At 40.0% G+C, this 21,526-nt stretch overlaps 1 protein-coding gene across 1 annotated transcript in view; it reads left to right on the forward strand.

The window, feature by feature from the left end:
- LOC125247875 (NACHT, LRR and PYD domains-containing protein 12-like) overlaps positions 1–21,526 on the forward strand; it is a 220,444-nt gene that overhangs the window by 191,935 nt on the left and 6,983 nt on the right. Inside the window, exons 5-13 of the mRNA XM_048159403.1 lie at positions 1,229–1,333; positions 5,713–5,856; positions 6,197–6,307; positions 6,655–8,493; positions 17,479–17,652; positions 17,760–17,933; positions 18,041–18,214; positions 19,809–19,982; positions 20,066–20,112. Of these exons, the coding sequence (XP_048015360.1) occupies positions 1,229–1,333; positions 5,713–5,856; positions 6,197–6,307; positions 6,655–8,493; positions 17,479–17,652; positions 17,760–17,933; positions 18,041–18,214; positions 19,809–19,982; positions 20,066–20,112 (2,942 nt within the window). The remainder of the gene's footprint in view (positions 1–1,228; positions 1,334–5,712; positions 5,857–6,196; positions 6,308–6,654; positions 8,494–17,478; positions 17,653–17,759; positions 17,934–18,040; positions 18,215–19,808; positions 19,983–20,065; positions 20,113–21,526) is intronic.

Raw genomic sequence — 21,526 nt, forward strand, 5'->3', positions numbered from 1 at the left:
ATCCTACAAGAAGAAGAAGAAGAAGAAAAAAAGATGTTTGTTTCTGTTTCTGTTTTGATTGGATCTTGAAGTGTCGGTGCTGAACTTCACATCAGTGAGTTTGACGGTAAGTTCAGTTATCAGCTTTATTTAATATCGTGTCATGTTGTTATATGATGTTGTTCGGTGTGTTTATATGATCGTGACACACTCTTGTTCACTGACAACAACAAACACTGACGCTCATGAATGGATGACGCCGGAAATGAAGGAACATATAACGGATCTGCGTCATTACTTTCATTACATTACTTTCTAATCTTTATCCAGATTATATCAAAACCGTAAAGATATTTCCACTGAAGATATATTTAGGTGATGTAACCTCTGTGAAATCATTTTCTTGTCTTCTGATAATTATAATGTTATATAGGGAACAAAGCAGGGTCGATTCCTTAATTTTGTTCAGGAAAAATGATTTTACTAAAGTTTACTCCTGCATATTTTGATGTATTTTGTTATTGTTGTAAATGTTGTGAATATTGTAGCTCAGATGTGTGAAATGTTCAGCTGTTTGCAAGTGTTTGTCATGTTCTGGTTTCCACAACTTTACCTCAGGAGGAGAAATCTGCCTTTATTTGAAAGAAATAAAGATTTGACATTTATCCTGATGATTATCAATATCCACTGATATGAAATATATGTGTCCCAGATCTAGTTTAATTCATTTAATGATTCAGTTCTTTGTTGTGTTCATATTATCTTTGATGTTCACAGAGAACATCCCAAATAACAAGACTAATGTTCTCTCAAACTCATGAACAAACGTCTCTCCAGTAACTTTAATAGATGGTTTGTTATCTGCTAGATCGTGATATAATGAAAGTTATCTGTTAGTGTCAAATGTTAGATGAATGTCTCTTTTAACTTCTACTTTATCAGGACATTCAGAAAACATTCAATAGTAACGTTCCCTTAATGTTTCCAGAATGATCAAATGAAATATTCCTTTAGTGTTCACCTAACTAAGACACATTTTGATCGTTCAGAGAATATTTAGAAATAATGTTTTCATAACTTAGTATATCAAGACACTCTTAGAGCACATGTTGTTCACTGGGATATGTGCTGAAATGAACACATTGTAAATTACTTGTGATTAAAGCATCTGCTAAATGCAGAAATGTAATATTAATGTAATGTTCCCAGTGTTTCCATATACAGGGAAGATGTCAGACTCTGAGACGAGGAAGAGATCTTCATCTCCAGATCCCAGCTGTGTGTCTCTGAAGAGCGATGGATCCATGAGTCTTCCTCTTAAATTCAGTGATGGAGCAGTGACCTCTGACCCCAGGTGATTATCAGCATTATTTAGCACACCTTCATTCTCTTTACAGCTGTGCGCGTTCTTTCCTCCCTTACTCCATATGATTATAATGTAAATCAGACGCTGACAGCTTCAAAAAAGACGCCAAGTGTGAACTTTGTTTATGCAATGTATTATAGAGTCACGAGCTCGGGGGCGGGGAGCACGAGCATTTAAAGGGGAAGCAGCCTGAATCGGCGCATTTATAATGATGCCCCAAAATACGCAGTTAAAAACAATTTTGTTCTAGGGCACCTTTAAAATTTGAGATATATATAATATTCGAACCCGCGTCGATCGCATCAAAAGCTACATTCATGTGCCCTACACCCTACAGCCTACACTACTACAGATGTTAAACAGTCTCCGTCTTTTTAACATTTAACTGAAAACATTCGATAGATTAATTACAGCTCACGCGCATTACATTGGACAGTTGTTGGTATTTTAAGCAACATGAGGTAAATTCCCTGTTTTGGGTTGACGCATGACTACTTACTAGCGTAAAAAGATGGGGGAGGAGTCAGCGAATGAATCATAGAAATATTGTAGAATGAGGTGTCATGATTCCACATTAAAATAAAGGTTTTTAAATGTAGGCTAAAGGTGCGCTCCATTCGACCGTAAGTGAACTGCGAAATGGACTTCACAGGGTATTTTGCCATCTTAAGTTAGATTCCATTCCGAAGGGAGCGAAAATGTTCAGTTTGAAGGGAACAGACATAGGGAATAGGGGAACATCAATACATCACTTCACAGGAAGTAGAGAGGTAAAATCTCCCAACTGTCATCGCGCACCGCGTCACCAGTCAGAACTACGATGGAGCAGAGCCGTTGAGAGAGTTTTTAAACGAGTTTTTTTTGGCATCTCATCATAATTTCAAATCTATAAATCAAAATGTATTGCATTTATGAAGAAAAGGTTCAGCACCCAAGGCTGTCTCTATTGTCTCAGTGGTGTTCAGTGTCTTTGGGTGGATTAGGACTGTTTGTGATTTGGTCTTAGTGATTTAGGAGTCCTCTTGACTAACGTTTCACAGATTTAGGAGCTAGTTTTAGTGCTAAAATGCTTTGTGAAATACTCTTAGAGCAAAAATTTAGGACTCCTAAAATTAGGACTGACACGCCCATTATTTTTAATAGTGTAGTCAAAAGTACCGGTACTTCGGTACCAAGTCGGTACTGAAATTTTGAAAATGTGACGATACCCGCTTTTCTGTAGTACTGATAGAGCTGTGCCAGTATTTACGTGAATATGACGCGAGTGAAGCACAAAGCTTTGTTTCCAAAAGAAATAGGCAAGTTAACAGTTAAATGTGAGATGCCATGGAAACGTTTTGGTTCATGCCGAATGACAGGGTACCTGAGTCCATATAAATTTAAGCTTTGTCGGCTTTGTATTCTGTTTTGCGAATCGCGATCTGGTCACCTGATTAGCAGAGAATTTAACAATATTCCATTAGTTATTCCACTGAATCTGTTTCTTTGCCTATTATATTCGCATTATTTACTGTGGTAAAGTAGAAAAGAAATGTAGGACGGAAACCTTTTTGCTTGCACGTCAGTTTCTATTTAACACAGTTTGTGCTCGTTATTAGACTTTATAAGGCGTGTCAAGTTTATTTATATAGTGTGTTTCACAAACGCTGGTGATTTTCACTTTCGCTTTCTCTGACAGCACTAAATCAAACATAGCCTGAATGTCTGAAGATAAAACTCGCTCTTCAGACCTTTTACAACAAGTGTCAGTTGCTTGTAACATCAGGAGATAACCAATACCATGAAAATGAAGAAATATTTGTACCGACTACTGGAATTTTGGTGACAACACTAATTTTTAAGAGTTTCTCCTAAATTGGCTACTTGGGAGCTACTTTTAGCCTTGAGATGTTTTGTGAACACGGCCCCAGGTCTCAAATGAAATTGTCCAACTAAGTTTGTTAATCATAAAAACCTGACATTCCCTATGAATTTATGAACTTACCTGGTTTTGTTGGTTGTTGAGCCTTTCTATCCTAAAATTAAACTACTGTAAACAAACTGAACATGAGAAGTGTTACAGCTAGCTAGGTGTGTGACAGTGAGGAAATGGATAGCATCAATTACTCTGAAAGCCTATCCGCCGATTATATTAAGAAATTAAAGTCCTCCTGAAATCATTTTTTTTTTTTTTTTTAAGCTTTTAGCTTTTAGTATGAATCCACTTGTTAAGTCATGACGTAAGGAAGGCCGTTTCCGGGTCCAAGCCTCATCTCATTTCACATGAGAATGGCATCTCGACGGCCGTTTATGAGTGCTATTTTATTCATAATAAACATTAAACATTTTTAAGTTAAACATTTAAAATACTTACAGTCTACACAACAGTCTCCATGCTCACAGCATCACAGACATTAATATTTTAATGATTTATAAAAGATGAATCACTGGCCATCTGGGAGATAAAGGTTATTATTATAATTTTTTGGAAGTATTACACCACATCATGTGTGAATATTAGCACCGTTTGTTGTTGTAATGACTGAGGCAAATCAGACACAATTATTGGTTAGTTAACCAATAGTTTTAAGCTCACTCTGGAGTCTGTCCCCATCCCCTGGGAAGTTTTCAGTTACAAGTTTATTGCGCCGAGGAATGTGGTTGCCGCATGGAGAACAGAGTAGAGACACAGAAAATCTGCATCTTCCCTGCATTTTCCACACAGAACACAGACTCTATGGCATTAATGTATAGACAGACTGTGCTATAAACGAATCCTTCTCAGGAAATGGTATCCATTATTACTGTTGTTGTATTGTACTCATTGTATTTACATGTTTGATGATTGTTAAATGTTATGACCTGCACGGTAACTTCAATTATGCCATGTTTGGTGTCTATGCATTCGTGTCGAGCAGATTTAAATGTTTGTGTATGAGGTATGTCCATACCTGCACAACACATAAGTGTTATAAGGATCTTTAATAGTCCTTCTGCAAAGCTCAACCAGTTTAATCTTGCTCGGTCATAAAAGCCCCACCAAGGGGAGGTGTGTGTCACCCGGAAATACAACGACCTCATTGGCCCCCATCATTCCTAAGAGGTTGGCTTTGACCAGAGGTCAAAACGATTGAACAGGGCCACTCCTTCTCTTTTTTTCTCCTTGCTTCTGAACGACCGAATCGATCTCCTTGCGGCCGGCCTAGGCCAGGCCTGCAAGGCCTGTAGGCCTCGGCCTACAAATGAGCCATGTGCTCCTCATCCAACATGGAAAAGACTGGCAATAACTTCGGACTGAATCACCCAAGATCTCTCCTCAGATGGCAGAGCCGATGCTCCTCAGCCTAAGGGCATCTTGCAAGTATCGTACATTTTAACACTAAACAGCGAGTTAGTATTAATTTGTAAGACTTACCTTGCTATTGCTGAAGAAACTGATGATTCCTTTCCAGATTGCCTTTGACATTTCATGTAGCTCTAGTAACAGCATCTCTTCCGGTTCAACTCTATCATTACTCATTCTGACTTGCGTGTGTGTGTGTGTGTGTGTGTGTGTGTGTGTGTGACCCTTTATGTATGTTATGTTACGTGTTTGTTAGTTTAGTTATGTGTTTGTGAGTTAGTTAATAAAGATTGTGCACAATACACGTTTGGTTCTGACCCCGTCTGCTAATGAATTGCCTCTTAAGTGATAGATCCGGACTACGTGCTCTGAGTAGTACAGTACAATAAGAAATATTATTTTTCCATAACTTGGAAATTAACATTTCTTAGAATTAATAAACAATCAACACTGAGCGTTCACTGGACGAACAGGTTAACTGATTGTAATGTTAATTTTAATGTAGCTGCGTCCAGTTAATCTGATTAACGGATTTGCATATTCATAATTAATCATAATTAATAATCATAATGAGTTATGAATAATTATTAATATTTCCCCTTTGAGTTAATTTTCGCTACATTGTTTTCTTGTGGTGTGAGATTGAGCGTTTGGACCCGGAAGCGCTGCAGCGTGACGTCAGACTTAACAACCGAACATGTAGCCTTAAGGTTATGAATAAGCTGCTGTATTCCAAAACAATGACAAAGTTCACATTTAGGAGATAAAAGCATTCAAAACTTACAGTGTCTCACTTCTGCTAAAATGGATCACGGATTTTCATGACATCACATCACACTTCAGCTTCTCATCAAATCTTCTGTCCAATCAAATGCTCTCTAGAATCTGAAGTCCCGCCCCCTCCTACACTATCAACAGACACTGAAGCTGCAGCTGAAATGGTCATTTGTTCACACATTTACTAGTTTCTACATGGTGAATGGCACATAGTGCAGTATAGAGAATAGGGAACGATTTAGAGAGTATAAATATGCTTTCTATTCAGACACGAGAGCACGGAGCGGATCATATCCACAAGTCGGCGTATGGAGGCCGCAAAGGGGGTGCTCACCAGCACCCTTCTGAAACCTAAAATTATGAATGGGACACCCTACGGTCTCGAGGACTTAACGGACGTGCGGCAGCCATTGTAAGTCCACAAGACCAAAAGTGCATAAAAGTGTGTGATTTGGGATTCAGCCCTTGAATACCGCTTCGGAGCTAAGCGTATCCCATCCTAAAATCACATTTTAGTAAGATACAAGTCAACGTTTGAACTGCTTTATATATACTGTATATATTTTATATTTCTTTCATATGTATCATTACATTATTCAAACTCAATACTTACATTTAAAGTGTAATTCAGTAATTAAGGACACAGCTAAACGACTGACTTATACAAAAGATCATCTGAACTAACAGTATTGTGTTAATTACAGTGTAAATATGTGTATGAATTATTATTATTATAATATCTTTGTCACCAGCAGGGGGAGTCACAGAGCAGCATCTCTACAATCCAGTCATGTGTCTCTGAAGAGCCGTCGATCCAGAGTTCATCCTGAATTCAGTGATGGAGCAGTGACCTCTGACCCCAGGTGATTATCAGCATTATTTAGTGAGTTTCCTGCTGTAGTGAAACTAGATTGAGACACTTATTTATAAGAAAATCAATGTACAATGTCAGTGTTTACTTATACAGGACAGGAATCTAAGAGACCAAAACTTCTACATAAGAGTCCAAAACAGACAAATATAAGATGCAGCACATTTCAGATGAGAGAAAATGTGACTTAAATTCCAGAAAATATGTTAAAGTTTGATGTAAATATGTGGAATATAACAGGAGTCTGTTAAACTGACACTTCTCTCTTAAATGTGTTGCTGTTCCTTGCATGATTTATTGATGAAGATGTTTTTATGTTTGTATTTTGTCTCCAATCAGAGATGATCAGACTGGAGACCAGGATTCTCCTCAAGCAGTAGATGATGAACTCCAGAGAGTCAAAGAGCAGCTCAAAACCAGCATGAAGAACAAGTATGAGAGATTATTTGAGGGACTGAACCTCCAGGAGAATGAAACCCTCCTGAACAGGATCTACACACAGCTCTACATCATAGAGGGAGAGAGTGAAGGAGTGAATGAACAACATGAGGTTTTACAGATGGAGAAAACAGCCAGAACACACTCACAAGACACTCCAATCGACTGCAATGACATCTTTAAAGCCTCACCTGAACCAGGACGTGAGGAGAAACACCAGATCAAGACTGTTCTTACTAAAGGCATCGCTGGAATCGGAAAAACCGTCTCTGTGCAGAAGTTCATTCTGGACTGGGCCGAGGGAAAAGACAATCAGGATGTAGATTTCATGTTTGTGCTTCCATTTCGAGAGCTGAACTTGATCCGAGATCATCAGTACAGTCTTCACAGACTTCTGCTGGACTTTCATCCTGAACTTCAAGATCTGGACCCAAAGATTTATGAGGAGTGTAAAGTTGTGTTCATCTTTGATGGTCTGGATGAAAGCAGAATCACACTGATGTTTTCAGACGCTCAGAAAGTTTCTGATGTGACTGAGACTTCATCAGTGGGTGTGTTGATGTCAAAGCTCATGACAGGAGAGCTGCTTCCCTCTGCTCTCATCTGGATCACCTCCAGACCAGCAGCAGCCAATCAGATCCCCTCCAGATACATCCACCATCTGACAGAGATTCAGGGATTCAGTGAGCCTCAGAAGGAGGAATATTTCAGGAAGAGAATCAGTGATGAGCATCAAGCCAGCAGAATCATCTCACACATCAGAAGAGCAAGAAGCCTCCACATCATGTGCCACATACCCGTCTTCTGCTGGATCTCATCCACTGTGCTTCAGAAGCTCCTGAAAGAAGATCTGAGTGCAGAAATCCCTCAAACTCTGACTGAAATGTACATCCACTTCCTGCTGATTCAGATCAACATGAGGAATCAGAAGTATGAAGAGAGAGATCCAGAGGAACTGCTGCAGTCCAACAGAGAAGTGATTGTGAAACTTGCTGAAGTGGCTTTCAATCAGCTGATGAAGGGCAATGTGATGTTCTATGAGGAGGACCTGAGAGAGAGCGGCATAGACGTCACTGACGCCTCAGTGTATTCTGGGATTTGCACTGAGATCTTTAAGGAGGAATCTGTGATTCATCAGAGGAAAGTCTACAGCTTCATTCATCTGAGCTTTCAGGAGTTTCTCGCTGCTTTCTATCAGTTTTATTCACATGTGATCAAGAACCAGAAACCACTGTATGAGTTCATATTTTACAGTTCTGATGAAGACTCTCTGGATGATCTACTAACATCAGCAGTAGATAAAGCCGTCAGGAGTGAGAATGGAGAGCTGGATCTGTTCCTGCGGTTCCTGCTGGGCGTCTCACTGGAGTCCAATCAGAGACTCTTACAGGATCTACTGACACACACTGAGAACAGCTCAGAGACCATCAGAGGAATTACACTGTACATTAAACAGAAGATCAAAGGTGAAGATGATGTTCTCTCCACTGAAAGATCCATCAATCTGTTCCTCTGTCTGCTGGAAGTCAAAGATCAGTCTCTGTCCAGAGAGATTCAGGAGTTTGTGAAATCAGACAAACGCTCAGAGGAGAAACTCTCTCCGTCTCACTGCTCAACAATCTCCTACATGATTCAGATGTCAGAGGAGCCGCTGGATGAGCTGAACCCCATGAAATACAACACATCAGCTGAGGGGAGAAGAAGACTGATACCAGCTGTGATCAACTGCAGAAAAGCTCTGTGAGTGTTTAATCATTAACTAAAGTATCATATTTAATAATGAATCTGACAGCTTTAAAATAAATGTTCCTAAATGAGAGATTTTCTCCTCAATAACAGGATCTTAAAGGGTCACGACACGCCTCTTTAATACAGCAGATAGTCACTAAAACGCCTGTTACCGCCGCGGGTAAACACAACACAGTCACGTGTGAAACTCGCTGGTGAAATCACCACCAGGTGGCGCAAAGGGACGGTCGACACCATTGATCAGTAAAGCTGGAACTGAGACATTTTCACTTGTGAATGAAGATAAAATGACATAAATTACTGCTAATATTAATAGCAATAATAATATATCATTATGACATTTAATCTTCAGTAATTATTCATCATAAATGCTTAATGTTCAGCTATTTGACGACTGTTACAGTGAACTATTACAGTGACGGCGGTGCTTGAAGTGTCTTACTTTTTACTGTACAGCACTAGCCAGTGTTTGACATTATTATATATTTAAAGAGGTGTGATTATGCCATAAAATAAATGAAACGATAGAGAAGGTGGATTACTGTGAATGGGAATATTATAAGTGATGAAGGTCTAGTTTTCTAACACATATTTACTCTGTCAGCATTGAGACTACATTAATGTCAAAATAAAAGATTAACTTACATTTCAACAGGTCACACACGTACATGAATTAGACACACATAAAAATATCTGCCAATGAGGGAAGAAAAATAATCTTAATTTAAAGGGACAACAAGATTATCATTCTTGGCCTTTGGCAATTTTTACTTTTTTTTTTCAGAAAACAAGACTTTATATCATTTTGATTTAAGAATGTTTAGATATTTTTGCACTAAAGTCACACGTTCAAAACATGAATATCTCCACCCTCATTGTGAGCGTCTGTCAGAAACGCTCGGTTTATGATAAATGACGTCTGTTTTGATTGGCTGATGTCATTGCGTCTCTCTGTTTTGATTGGCTGATGTCATTGCATCTCTCTGTTTTGATTGGCTGATGTCATTGCATCTCTCTGTTTTGATTGGCTGATGTCATTGCATCTCTCTGTTTTGATTGGCTGATGTCATTGCGTCTCTCTGTTTTCATTGGCTTTATCAAAATTAAAGGTGCCCTAGATTCAAAAATTGAATTTACCTTGGCATAGTTAAATAACAAGAGTTCAGTACATGGAAATGACATACAGTGAGTCTCAAACTCCATTGTTTCCTCATTCTTATATAAATCTCATTTGTTTAAAAGACCTCTGAAGAACAGGCGAATCTCAACATAACACCGACTGTGACGTAACAGTCAGGATCATTAATATGTACGCCCCCAATATTTGCATATGCCAGCTCATGTTCAAGGCATTAGACAAGGGCAGCCAGTATTAACGTCTGGATCTGTGCACAGCTGAATCATCAGACTAGGTAAGCAAGCAAGGACAATAGCGAAAAATGGCAGATGGAGCAATAATAACTGACATGATCCATGATAACATGATATTTTTAGTGATATTTGTAAATTGTCTTTCTAAATGTTTCGTTAGCATGTTGCTAATGTACTGTTAAATGTGGTTAAAGTTACCATCGTTTCTTACTGTATTCACGGAGACAAGAGCCGTCGTTATTTTCATTTTTAAACACTTTCAGTCTGTATAATTCATAAACACAGCTTCATTCTATATAAATCTCTCCAACAGAGTAGCATTAGCCGTTAGCCACGGAGCACAGCCTCAAACTCATTCAGAATGAAATGTAAACATCAAAATAAACACTGTACTTATGCGATTAGACATGCTGCATGACGAACACTTTGTAAAGATCCATTTTGAGGGTTATATTAGTTGTGTGAACTTTTGTTATGTTGTTTAAGGCAAGCGTGAGCTCCGAGGGCGTGGAGCACGAGAATTAAAGGGCCACACACCCTGAATCGGCTCATTTCTAATGATGCTCCAAAATAGGTAGTTAAAAAAAATCTATGGGGTATTTTGAGCTGAAACTTCACAGACACATTCAGGGGACACCTTAGACTTATATTACATCTTTTTAAAAAAAGTTCTAGGGCACCTTTAATACACACTGCTCAACACTGAATAGTGTTACTAGAGTTTAACACAAAAATTAATTCAGATTAGTGTTAATATCTCACTTATGTAGAGTTTATTTACATTTGTAATAGTGAAAAATTCTCAAATTTTAAAACCCTATTGGTGTTTTCAAAACAAAAGAAAACAAGTTCAACGACATCACATTTAAAATATTTATTTAAACGTTATCAGGCTCAAGAAACATACACGTATATGCACAAAAATACATCACATCTGCATGAAATGACAATACATCACTATATGCAGTACAGAATCTGTTGAACCACCTATAGCTAAGCAGCCTTGCTCTATCCTCAGCAATACAAGGACTTCCACTTTGTCAACGTCTTTGTTGTACACTTTCATTCTGACAACAAAAGTGTACATCTTGTGTAGAATAGTTTTATAAATGGTGCCAAAAACAAAATGTGCCTTAAAATGTTAGTTCACCAACAAATAAATTCTCTCCTTAACTCACCCTCATGTCATTCTAAACCTGTAAGGCTTCTGTTCATTTTCAGAACACAAATGAAGATATTTTTGATGAAATCTGTCACTTCATTAACAGCCTACACAACTACCACTTTCAAGGCCCAGAAAGGCAGTAAAGACATAATTAAAGTAACCCATGTGACTCTGTTGATTTAACTTCAGTTTTATGAAGCAACACAATACCGGACTTGAGTACATGAGAGCACAACGACGCATGAGTGATTTGTTGAAATGAAAGCAGTCGTTGTGTGAATGCGTGTATAAAGTTGAGGTTAAACCAATAGAGTAACATGGATTACTTTAATGTCTCATTACTACCTTTCGGGGCCTTGAATGTGCTAGTTGTGTAAACTGTCAACAGAGGGACAGAAAACTTTTCATTCAAATATCTTCCTTGTTGTTTCGAAGATGAACGAAGGTCTTACGGGTTTGGAACGGCATGAGGGAGAGATAATGACAGAATTCTGGGTGAATTAATCCCATTAAAAATGTCATCAAAAGGCATCAAAAGAAGACTGACTTGCATGGAATGACATGTTGATCAAGAATGAAGAACTGGTGAACTGAATTCTTGGTTTCAACAGCCAGGTGATAGGGCTGAGCACTTCCAGCGATGTCTTGAAGATGCTCCTCAATGCTCGTTTCACTCTGAGAAAGCCAAGCAAATTGCAGAGGACTAATGTTAAATAAAGAAAACTACAAGAAAATAATGATAAAAATAATAATAAATAAAAACAAACCTTCTAGAAGACAAGATATCCCTACTTGAGATGTAGACGTCTTTTCTGGCCTTGACAAGATGATCCTTTTCCTGATGAACAACAAAAGCATTTTAAGATCAACACTGCTTAAAGAATGCTATATTAAGTTAATCTTTAGTCACATTTAAAGGGACATTTAAATTCTCACCCTCATGTCGTTCCAAACCCATAAGACTTTTGTTCTTGTTTGGAACACAAATGATGATATTTTTGATGACAGAATGCTGTCAGATTTCCTTCCATAGACGGCCTTTCCAACTGACACTTTTGACGCTTCAAAAAGTTCATAAAGACATGGGAAAACTAATCCATATGAATTGGGTTTTAGATCAAATTGTCTGAAGAGACTTGATCGCTTATGAAGAACAGATTTAATTTAGGTTTTTACTCACATGTAAACATTGATCAGCAAACATAAGCAGCTTAACCAAACCTTAATAACACAAAGCCAAACCTCATCCAGAAGCTCAAACGCTGGTTATGCAGCACGTAACCAGCACGGTTCTTGTGCATTATTCAGTTCCGGTTGAGCTTCTGCTTATGTTCACTGATCAATGTTTACATTCAAGAAAAAGCAAAAATTAAATCCGTTCATCATAACAAGCGACCGATTCTCATCAGACATTTTGATCTAAACCGCTCAATTCATATGGATTAGTTTTACAATCTCTTTATGAACTTTTTAAAGCATCAAAGTGTCAGTTGCAAAGACTGTCTATGGAAAGAAATCTGACAGCATTCTGTCATCAAAAAGATCTTCATTTGTGATCTGAAGATCAACGAAAGTCTTAGAACGACATGAGGGTGAGTAATTAATGACAGACCTTTTCATTTTAGGTGAACTAATACTTTAATGCAACTCCATGGCAATAAAACTGCCGTGAAAGATGACACAATGAAATTCTCATTTAATTTTGTACCTTCAAATGATACTGCTTGTTCTTTAGCAATGCCTCTCTGTATAGTTTTGATTCTCCATGGCAAGTAATTGGTGGCACTTTCACCAACATAGCAATGCTCCTTAGAAAGACAAAAGCACAGAAAAAAAAAAAAAAAAAATTAAAATCCAAGAGCAAAATGCACCACTTAAAAATTATTAAAACTAAAAAAAGAAAAGAAAATGTGTGATACTTGCGTAGCCATTTTTGAAGGAGGGGTCACTGAGATACAGGAACACCACAATTACTCTGGCATATTTCTCATTCACCTTCCTTGGTTGTGATGTACTGCAAAATAAATAAAATGTATATATATATATATCTATATATCTAATATCATGTAAAAATACTACTTAAAACAAGATTTATACATATTTTTCTAAATGTTTAATCATATAAAGATCAAACTAATGTTGGATTTTTAAATTGATTTATTAGTTTCAACAGTGATTTTGTTTCTTTCCCCCTCAAATGCAGAAGTAATAACGTGTTGCCCACCTTTTTTAGCTTCATCATCGAGCCTCATTCGTGTACTTGAAAACCTTTCTTCAATAATGAGTGTGTCCTGTGAGTCAGTGGAGTCAAAGGATGAAGACAGGGACTTCGTTGCGCAGTGTTGGGCCATGTTAACGCTATCCCACAGCGCCATCTATCTTACGTGGCTTTAATAAAAATACAATGGTGGCATTTTGAATTTATAATTACCTTCATTGAACACATTTAATCTGTCTGGAGCTGAACAGTATCAAATATATAGTTTATATAACATTCGAACGATTTACATAATATATATTCTGACATGTTTATGTTCTGTATGTAGCGTCGTAAGACATGCTAAAATATTTCAATCCACAACGACATTTGGCTACATGCTACACGTTATGTTTACATTATAAAATGTTGAAAACACCAGCCACAGCCCTAACTGCAAGATTTCGATCTTAAATTAAGATGCTTTTAGATAAGTAAAATTACATAAGATTTTTTTCTTGTTTTCTGGGGAAAAAATCAAAATGATGTAAGATTTTGCTTAAAGCAAGCTAAATTATCTGCCAATGGGGTAAGAAAATAATCTTGTTTCTGTTTGGGACAGTAACAAGAAACAAGATTTCAAACAAAAACAAGATTATTTGATTATTAAACAAGATTATTACATCCTTGCGGCATTCTAAAAAGTTGATGTTTTCATCTTGACGCACCTGGAAAACACATGAATTAAAACTATTAAAGGAAATTTATTTAATGTTTTTAAAGGGGAAGTTCATCTCTTTAGCTTTACCTTGTAGTTCACCCTCCGCCTGTGTGTGTGTGTGTGTGTGTGAGAAAGAGGAGGAGAGGTCACGTAGATCACCTTTTTATGTGCCTAATATTTATACATGCCATATATTTATAACGGAGAGCTGTGCACGCGCAAGTGACGGGTTTTTGGGTGTGAGAACCATTGCTTCACCGCTACTACTGATTTGCCTTTTGTGTGTTTCTCATTGAGCTAGAGACTTGTGCTTTGTGTGTTCAGTGTTAAATTGTCTTTATGTGGAAGTAGGCTACTGACAGCGTTTGCGTTTGCAGTGGTTGCGTGCTGCTTTTTCTGATGTTGCAGATTCAAAATTTCGAAAACATGCTTGTACATGCTTTTATTTTAGTGCAAGTTTATTAATAAACCAATAAATAAACCTCCAGTCTTTCACGTTCATCTCAGAGATGAAGTTTAATTGTGAGTGTGAAGTGTGGGTGGCACGACGGTGTTCCCTTTCAGTCGGTCACGTTCGACGTACGTCAGTAGTGACCGACGAATCGGGATATCACTAGAGAGCCCCTATCAGCTTCGAGAAGACTAAAACAAGCCAATGAACATTGGCGTGCGATATTTGCATAACGCACCCCTCCCCATCCGGGGCATATAAAAGGGGGAGGAGATGCAATCGCACTCTGTCTTTCGCTTCGGAGCCAAGCTTTGGTGTCCTACGGCTGAGAAGATCTTCAAAAAGAAGAAAACAGCACACTCTTACCGTGTTTGGCGCTACGACACTGCAGCGAGTCCACGAGCTTCCGGGTCCGGGCAGCAACATCGGCTGTGAGACAGCGTTCCGCTGTAATCCCAACATTGTTTGGTCTGCGATTTGGCCGGGTCCCGTGTGTGTGTGTTTAACACACTTCGTGACACTCCCTGTGTGTCTCATTCACAAAAGAGCTGTGAGTTTCCCCCTCTATTAGACTTTACAGATGAACCCTGCATCTGGGAAGAAGGCATTGTGTCTGTGCGCTACTGGATGTGGTCGTTCCCTGGTCCCTGCTGATGGGCACAATCGCTGTATCACGTGCTTGGGCGTTCAGCACGCTGAGGCCGCGTTTGTAGATGGTTCATGTTCTCATTGTGGGAACATGACTATCGCGGTGCTGAGGTCAAGACTTTCGTTCCTTGGTTCTCAGGGAGCGGGGGTCCCCTCCCCTATGCCCCGTGCGGCCATTTTCTCTGGCTCCGGTCGGAGTGACGGTTCGTCGGCGTGTAGGCAGGGTGACTTGAGGGTCACGGTTAGGGCTTCCCCGCCGAGCGTTGCTCCGCGGGCCCCTGCCGCCTCTACAGCACCGCAGCCAGTGGTGTTACCGCCGTGTCATGCCGGGCCCTCTTCGGAGCGTCCGGTATTGTCCTTCGGTGCACCTGCGGAGGACCAGATGTCGATCACGGTATCGGAAGGCGAGCATGAGTCCTCGGGAGAGGATGACTCGGCTGAGCCCCCGTCTCATGGGGTGGCGGCTGTGGCCGAGTCGGATCCTGAGTTGATGGCTGTGCTTTCCCGGGCAGCCGAGAGCGTCGGGCTCGTGTGGAACCCTCCACCCTGTCCCGGCCCCTCTCGTCTTGACGATTGGTACCTCGGGGCGGGCCGCGCTGGTCCTCAGCGTCCCGCCCCGATGCCTTTCTTCCCGGAGGTGCACGACGAGGTGACCAGGTCTTGGCGGACGCCGTATAGTGTTCGTTCGAGACCAGGCCCCTCGTCCGCCTTCACCACCCTGGATGGCGGAGAGGCTAAAGGCTATACGGGGATTCCTCCAGTCGAACGGTCTGTAGCGATGCAGTTGTGCCCTACGGCTGCCGGCTGGCGTGGTGACCCGCGCCTTCCGTCCCGGGCCTGTAAGTTTTCTTCCTCTCTGACGGAGAAGGCTTATAGAGCTTGTGGGCAGGCCGCCTCCGCCCTGCATGCCATGGCCCTTTTGCAAGTATACCAGGCAAAAGCGTTATCGGAGATGCCGCAGGGTGGTCTTGACCAACATCTGTTGGGGGAGTTGCGGGCTGCCACCGATCTCGCCCTCCGGGCGACTAAAGTGACAGCACGCTCCGTTGGTCAAGCGACGGCTACTATGGTAGTCCAGCAGCGCCATCTATGGCTAAACCTGGCTGACATGAGGGAGGCCGATAAATATCGGTTCCTGGACTCCCCCGTGTCCCAGGCTGGCCTATTCGGCGACGCGGTGGAGAGCTTCGCCCAACAGTTCTCCGCTGCCCAGAAGCAGGCTGAGGCGATTAAACACGTCTTGCCCCGCCGGCCCGCTGCTGCCTCCACCCCGCCGGCGGCGCAACCTCAGCCTGCTCGTCGCCGAGGGCGCCCAGCCGCGTCGTCCTCCACCCCTGCTAAGTTGGCCAAGCAGCAGCCTCCACCAGCCAAACAGCAGGGAGCCGGCGCCGGCGACTGTGTATGTAGTTAGTATTATCATTATTCATAACTATGGATGAAGCGAGAGCGTGTGCTACTGTAACCTTATTACCCAGTGAACAATTGAAATGTCTTCACCTGTCCAGCAGAAAAATAGCTTTATTACACAAGTCCGGTCTCTTTTTTACTGGCTCTCTGCAGTCTGAAGTCTTTTACTTTTTACCACAGTTGTCAGTGATGATTGTGGTTTTGAACTTTCTGGATTTCAAGCCTCCATCCCAAGTTTAATCCATTCCAGCTGCTGTAAGAAGAAGCTACAAATGATGCGCTACAGGAGTATCCACCATATAGCCTACTAGCCAGGACTCCTTTCTGTTTACTGACGTGACGTAATGACACAAAGACAAACGTCAGCAAACTCGTATTTCCCATGAATTCCTGCCAGTATCAGTCAGATTATAAAACATTATTACAAGCTTACCGTTGTGAATCAAGCTAAGGTAAGGAGAGAGTTTTGAACAGTGATTGTTTATGGCTTTGATCAATAATTCATTTTGGAACATTTTGGAACTTCAGTGTCTGTCAACATTTGTGGGCGGGGCCTGTGGCTAATGTGACATCACACTGCCAGGGATCTGGAAACGGCTTGTTCTGAGACACTGCTTATGATTTATGGGGATTAAAAAGGAGTGGGTGGATTTTTATCACTATAGGGTGGTTGTGTACACACACTGCCAACACACATTTATGTCCAAACACCATGCAAAAGTGAATTTTGCATAATAGGTCCCCTTTAAGAGCTCTTTTATTTTGTTAACGTAATTTTAAAGGATTTGATTTCCACATTCGTGACTCAGTGTATTAATCTCTGTCTCTTCATCACTGTAAAGCTTAAACTACCGATCAAGCATTTATTCAACATGTCATCTTGAATGGTAAAAAATTGTATTGTGATTCAGTGTTCAGATCATGTCATCCTGAGGGCAGAAACCTGGAAACCCACTGTACATGTCTTTATTGTTTTATTTATTTATTTATTTATTTTAATATTTCATCTCTTCCAGATTTTCTGGCTGTGATCTCTCAGATCAGCATTGTGAAATTGTGTCTTCAGCTCTACAATCCTCAAACTGTGTCCTGAGAGAGCTGGATCTGAGTAACAATGACCTACAGGACTCTGGTGTCAGCTTCATTTCTGATGGACTGAAGAGTCCAAACTGTCAGCTGCAGATCCTGAGGTATTTAAGAACATATAAGAGATCATTTACAGTCAGCCGATCACAGTGTTCATGCGTGTCTGTAGATGATCTGACTGTTGATGTGTGTTTGATCTGCTCTCTTTCAGACTTGCTGGCTGCAATCTCACTGCTCAGTGTTGTGACGGTTTGTCTTCAGCTCTACAATCCTCAAACTCTGTCCTGAGAAAGCTGGATCTGAGTAACAATGACCTACAGGACTCTGGTGTCAGCTTCATTTCTGATGGACTGAAGAGTCCAAACTGTCAGCTGCAGATCCTGAGGTATTTAAGAACATATAAGAGATCATTTACAGTCAGCCGATCACAGTGTTCATGTGTGTCTGTAGATGATCTGACTGTTGATGTGTGTTTGATCTGCTCTCTTTCAGACTTGCTGGCTGTAATCTCACTGCTCAGTGTTGTGACGGTTTGTCTTCAGCTCTACAATCCTCAAACTCTGTCCTGAGAGGGCTGGATCTGAGTAACAATGACCTACAGGACTCTGGTGTCAACTTCATTTCTGATGGTCTGAAGAGTCCAAACTGTCAGCTGCAGATCCTGAGGTATTTAAGAACATGTAATGGATAAAGTACACTCAGATGGTCAAAATGTTAATGTGTGTCTGTAGATGATCTGTGTGTGTGTGTGTGTGTGTGTGTGTCAGCAAATTGGGCAAAAGTCATGTACCCCCCTAGACTAGTAAACTACATTTTGTGACCTCTGTAATTATGAAACCCTGTGTACGGCCCTGCTTCTGTTTTATCTAATGAAATATGAGGTAAATGTGTATTTCTCCAAATGTGCGCACATTGGGACTAAACGTTTTATGCACTGTGATCAAAAATAAAAAGGGGCAAACACGATTGAATGTAGAGGTTTGTGTCTCGTTAATCTATTTAAAAAAATAAACTACTGATTGATTTTTCATGATTTTGCATTCCTATTAGAAATTAAGAATTATTAGTGTCATTGTAAATAGTGGTGCAAATATCAAAGCTATCTAATCTGTCTAATACTTCAAAACTCAAGGTTAAATCAGAATATTTATTTTTTTTTATTGTAAATTATTTAATTTGATTGGTAACAGCCCATAGTGTCTTTCTAATTGAATTTATTGAACAAATTTAAGAATGTAAAGATGAATCATACCATTTACATGAATCGTACAGGATTGGGTGGGGGGAAATTGTCCCTTGTAAAGGTAAAAAAAAAAAAAAAAAATGCCCTCAGTGTAAATATCACAAATATGCAGATTTATATATGTCAAAGCTGGAATATTCTGAAAGGATATTGCTTCAGAATATATTTATATTTACACCAAAAAATAAAAATTTTGTTTTTTTTCCAGACAAGCAACTGTTTTACTCTGTTTTACTACTGTTCTACTTGTGCTTGTCCTTCGGACAAATAATGACAAGGTTTAGTGTTGAGTCCTATATGTAGTTTTAATGGGCCACATTTCAGTCACCATTTCATATTGTCTGACAACAAAATAGAAAAATATATAGATGAAAGAATTTTATTGGGAATTTGGCTGTATTAAAATATATTATGTGAGCACAAAGAGGTAGCAGCAGAGAAGCAAACAAATGTAAAGGGCTGACACTTGGCAGAATGTGAATGCAACTTAATGACATAATGAATATTCTAATTGCTGTATGACATCATCTGTTGACATTTGACATTGATGAGGTGATACGTGGCATTGACTAATTGATTGTTCTTGGTCCACTGGAACGCTCAGCTCCGGCTCGAAGGACCATGTAAAAGACTCTTAGGACACTGCTGAATTACAGGGGGAGCATCACAATGGGGCGTCAGTAAAAACACCTTGAGGCAATATCCATTTGAAAGGTTTATTTTCACCAATGACAGTACATAAGTCATTTCATGGGTGCATCAGACTGGTTTATTTGTACACAGCACCATGTGACAATTTCTGAGCAGCAAAGACAAGGAAAGGAAGTAAACCACTTTACTGAAGCAAGCCTTCTTAAAGGTCGCTAATTTAAGTCACAGCAGGCTGCAGCTGTTGAAAGTGGACAGGGCTTCAATGACATCAACAGTCTCAGGGATTTTCAACATGGTCCGCCTGTGTGTTTTTATATATGATCTGACTGTGTATCTGTAGATGATCTGACTGTTGTGTGTCTGCAGGTTGTCTGGCTGTATGGTGACAGAGGAAGGCTGTGGTTATGTGTCTTCAGCTCTGAGATCAAACCCCTCACACCTGAGAGAGCTGGATCTGAGCTACAATCACCCAGGACAATCAGGAGTGCAGCTGCTCAACCACAAACTGGAGGATCCAAACTATAAACTGCAGATACTCAAGTATGTCAAACACTAATAATGACAAACTGAACGTGTGTGTGAATGACGCAGATCTACGTTAATGTGTGTTTGTGTGTTTATAGTGTGGATCATGGAGGAGAGGTCATGATGACAGCAGGACTACGAAAGTGTAGGTCTACAAACACTCACACTCACACACACACACACACACACACACACACACACACACACAAAATGAGATGGCGTCACACATGAATGTGTAGGCGTCATCTCTGTCACTCCGTCACAGCATCAGGTGTGTCATGAATGCTGGAGAGTCTGTGGAAGATGTGCTGTTGGAGGTGGCTGAACGTGTGGGACATGAGAATATTGTTTCTGAATCCTGAATGAACAAAGCAGTGGTGGTTTTTCTCAAGGATGAACAACTAGATGAACAATTAGCGACAAGTATTTGAAACGTGCAGTCATTTAGGCAACAAGTATTTATGTTTTAAGCTCACAGACTCTTAATGTCAATTCTTAATTCCTACTGAGAGTGTAAAGAAAGGAAAGACAAGGAGTTGACTTTTGAGAATGAGTGAATGGTTAAAGGTAGGGCTGTAACAATTCCTCAATTAAATTTGAATACTCGATTATTAAAAAATCCTTGATTTCAATTTGCCTGTGTCGAGTAACCAGTAAAATACCGGAAGTGGCGCTTTCCACAGAATCCATGAAATGCATTATTAGACCGTTTTCTAAGGCTGCACAATATTAAACCTGTTTAAAAATCATAATAAAGCATAATGCTACTGGAATTTACAAAGGCTGTGAATTAATTAAATAAATATATGTGCTGCAGGTTTAATATATATGCGCTGTAATTTACATGTGTGTAGGTTATCTATGTGCGTCTCAGAGCTTCACATGAACTGTTATCATTTCCACGAGTGGCACGTCTCAAACTCAAACTAAATCGCATTGTAAAGTGTAAAAACAATCGTCAGGCCACTAGTGCCCTCTGCAGGCATTTGTTATACAACATAAAGAACATTAGTTGTACATTTCAATACATTATGTATTTTAATAGGTTTGTTCAATAAAACCATACGATTAATTACTTTTGATACTTTACATGAATCAATTATTGTTATTGCTATTCTATATTTATTTTAAGTCATATGCGTAAGTGAGTGTGTTTTGTTGTGTAAGCACCTTTATTACCCCTTTTCCACCAAGGCAGTTTGACTGCTGGTTCGGAGCCAGAGCCAAGTTTCAAATCAGTTCTTTGTCTTTCGACACACAAAGCACCAGCTCCGAACCAGAAAAAGTGGGTCGTAAGTAGCACCAAAACATTGCTGGGCTAGAAGTAAGAACCGCTTGCGTCAGGGGCTGGAGGCGGGGTTACCGTGACCAACAAGAAACTTGTGACCGCCATTTTTGAAATAGCAGCTAATCGAGCTAATAGCAGCTCGAGCTAATGGCAAGCCGTGTTTGGATGCCGATGTAGGTTTGCAAAGCCATGAGCATCAACAGCAGTGAAACATCCGCAATAGTTGATAGAAGGCTGTTCGAGATGCATCGGAGCAGCGCGGACCGATTCG

This window comes from Megalobrama amblycephala, linkage group LG15 (assembly GCF_018812025.1).
Source record: "Megalobrama amblycephala isolate DHTTF-2021 linkage group LG15, ASM1881202v1, whole genome shotgun sequence".
Classification (NCBI taxonomy): Eukaryota; Metazoa; Chordata; class Actinopteri; order Cypriniformes; family Xenocyprididae; genus Megalobrama; species Megalobrama amblycephala.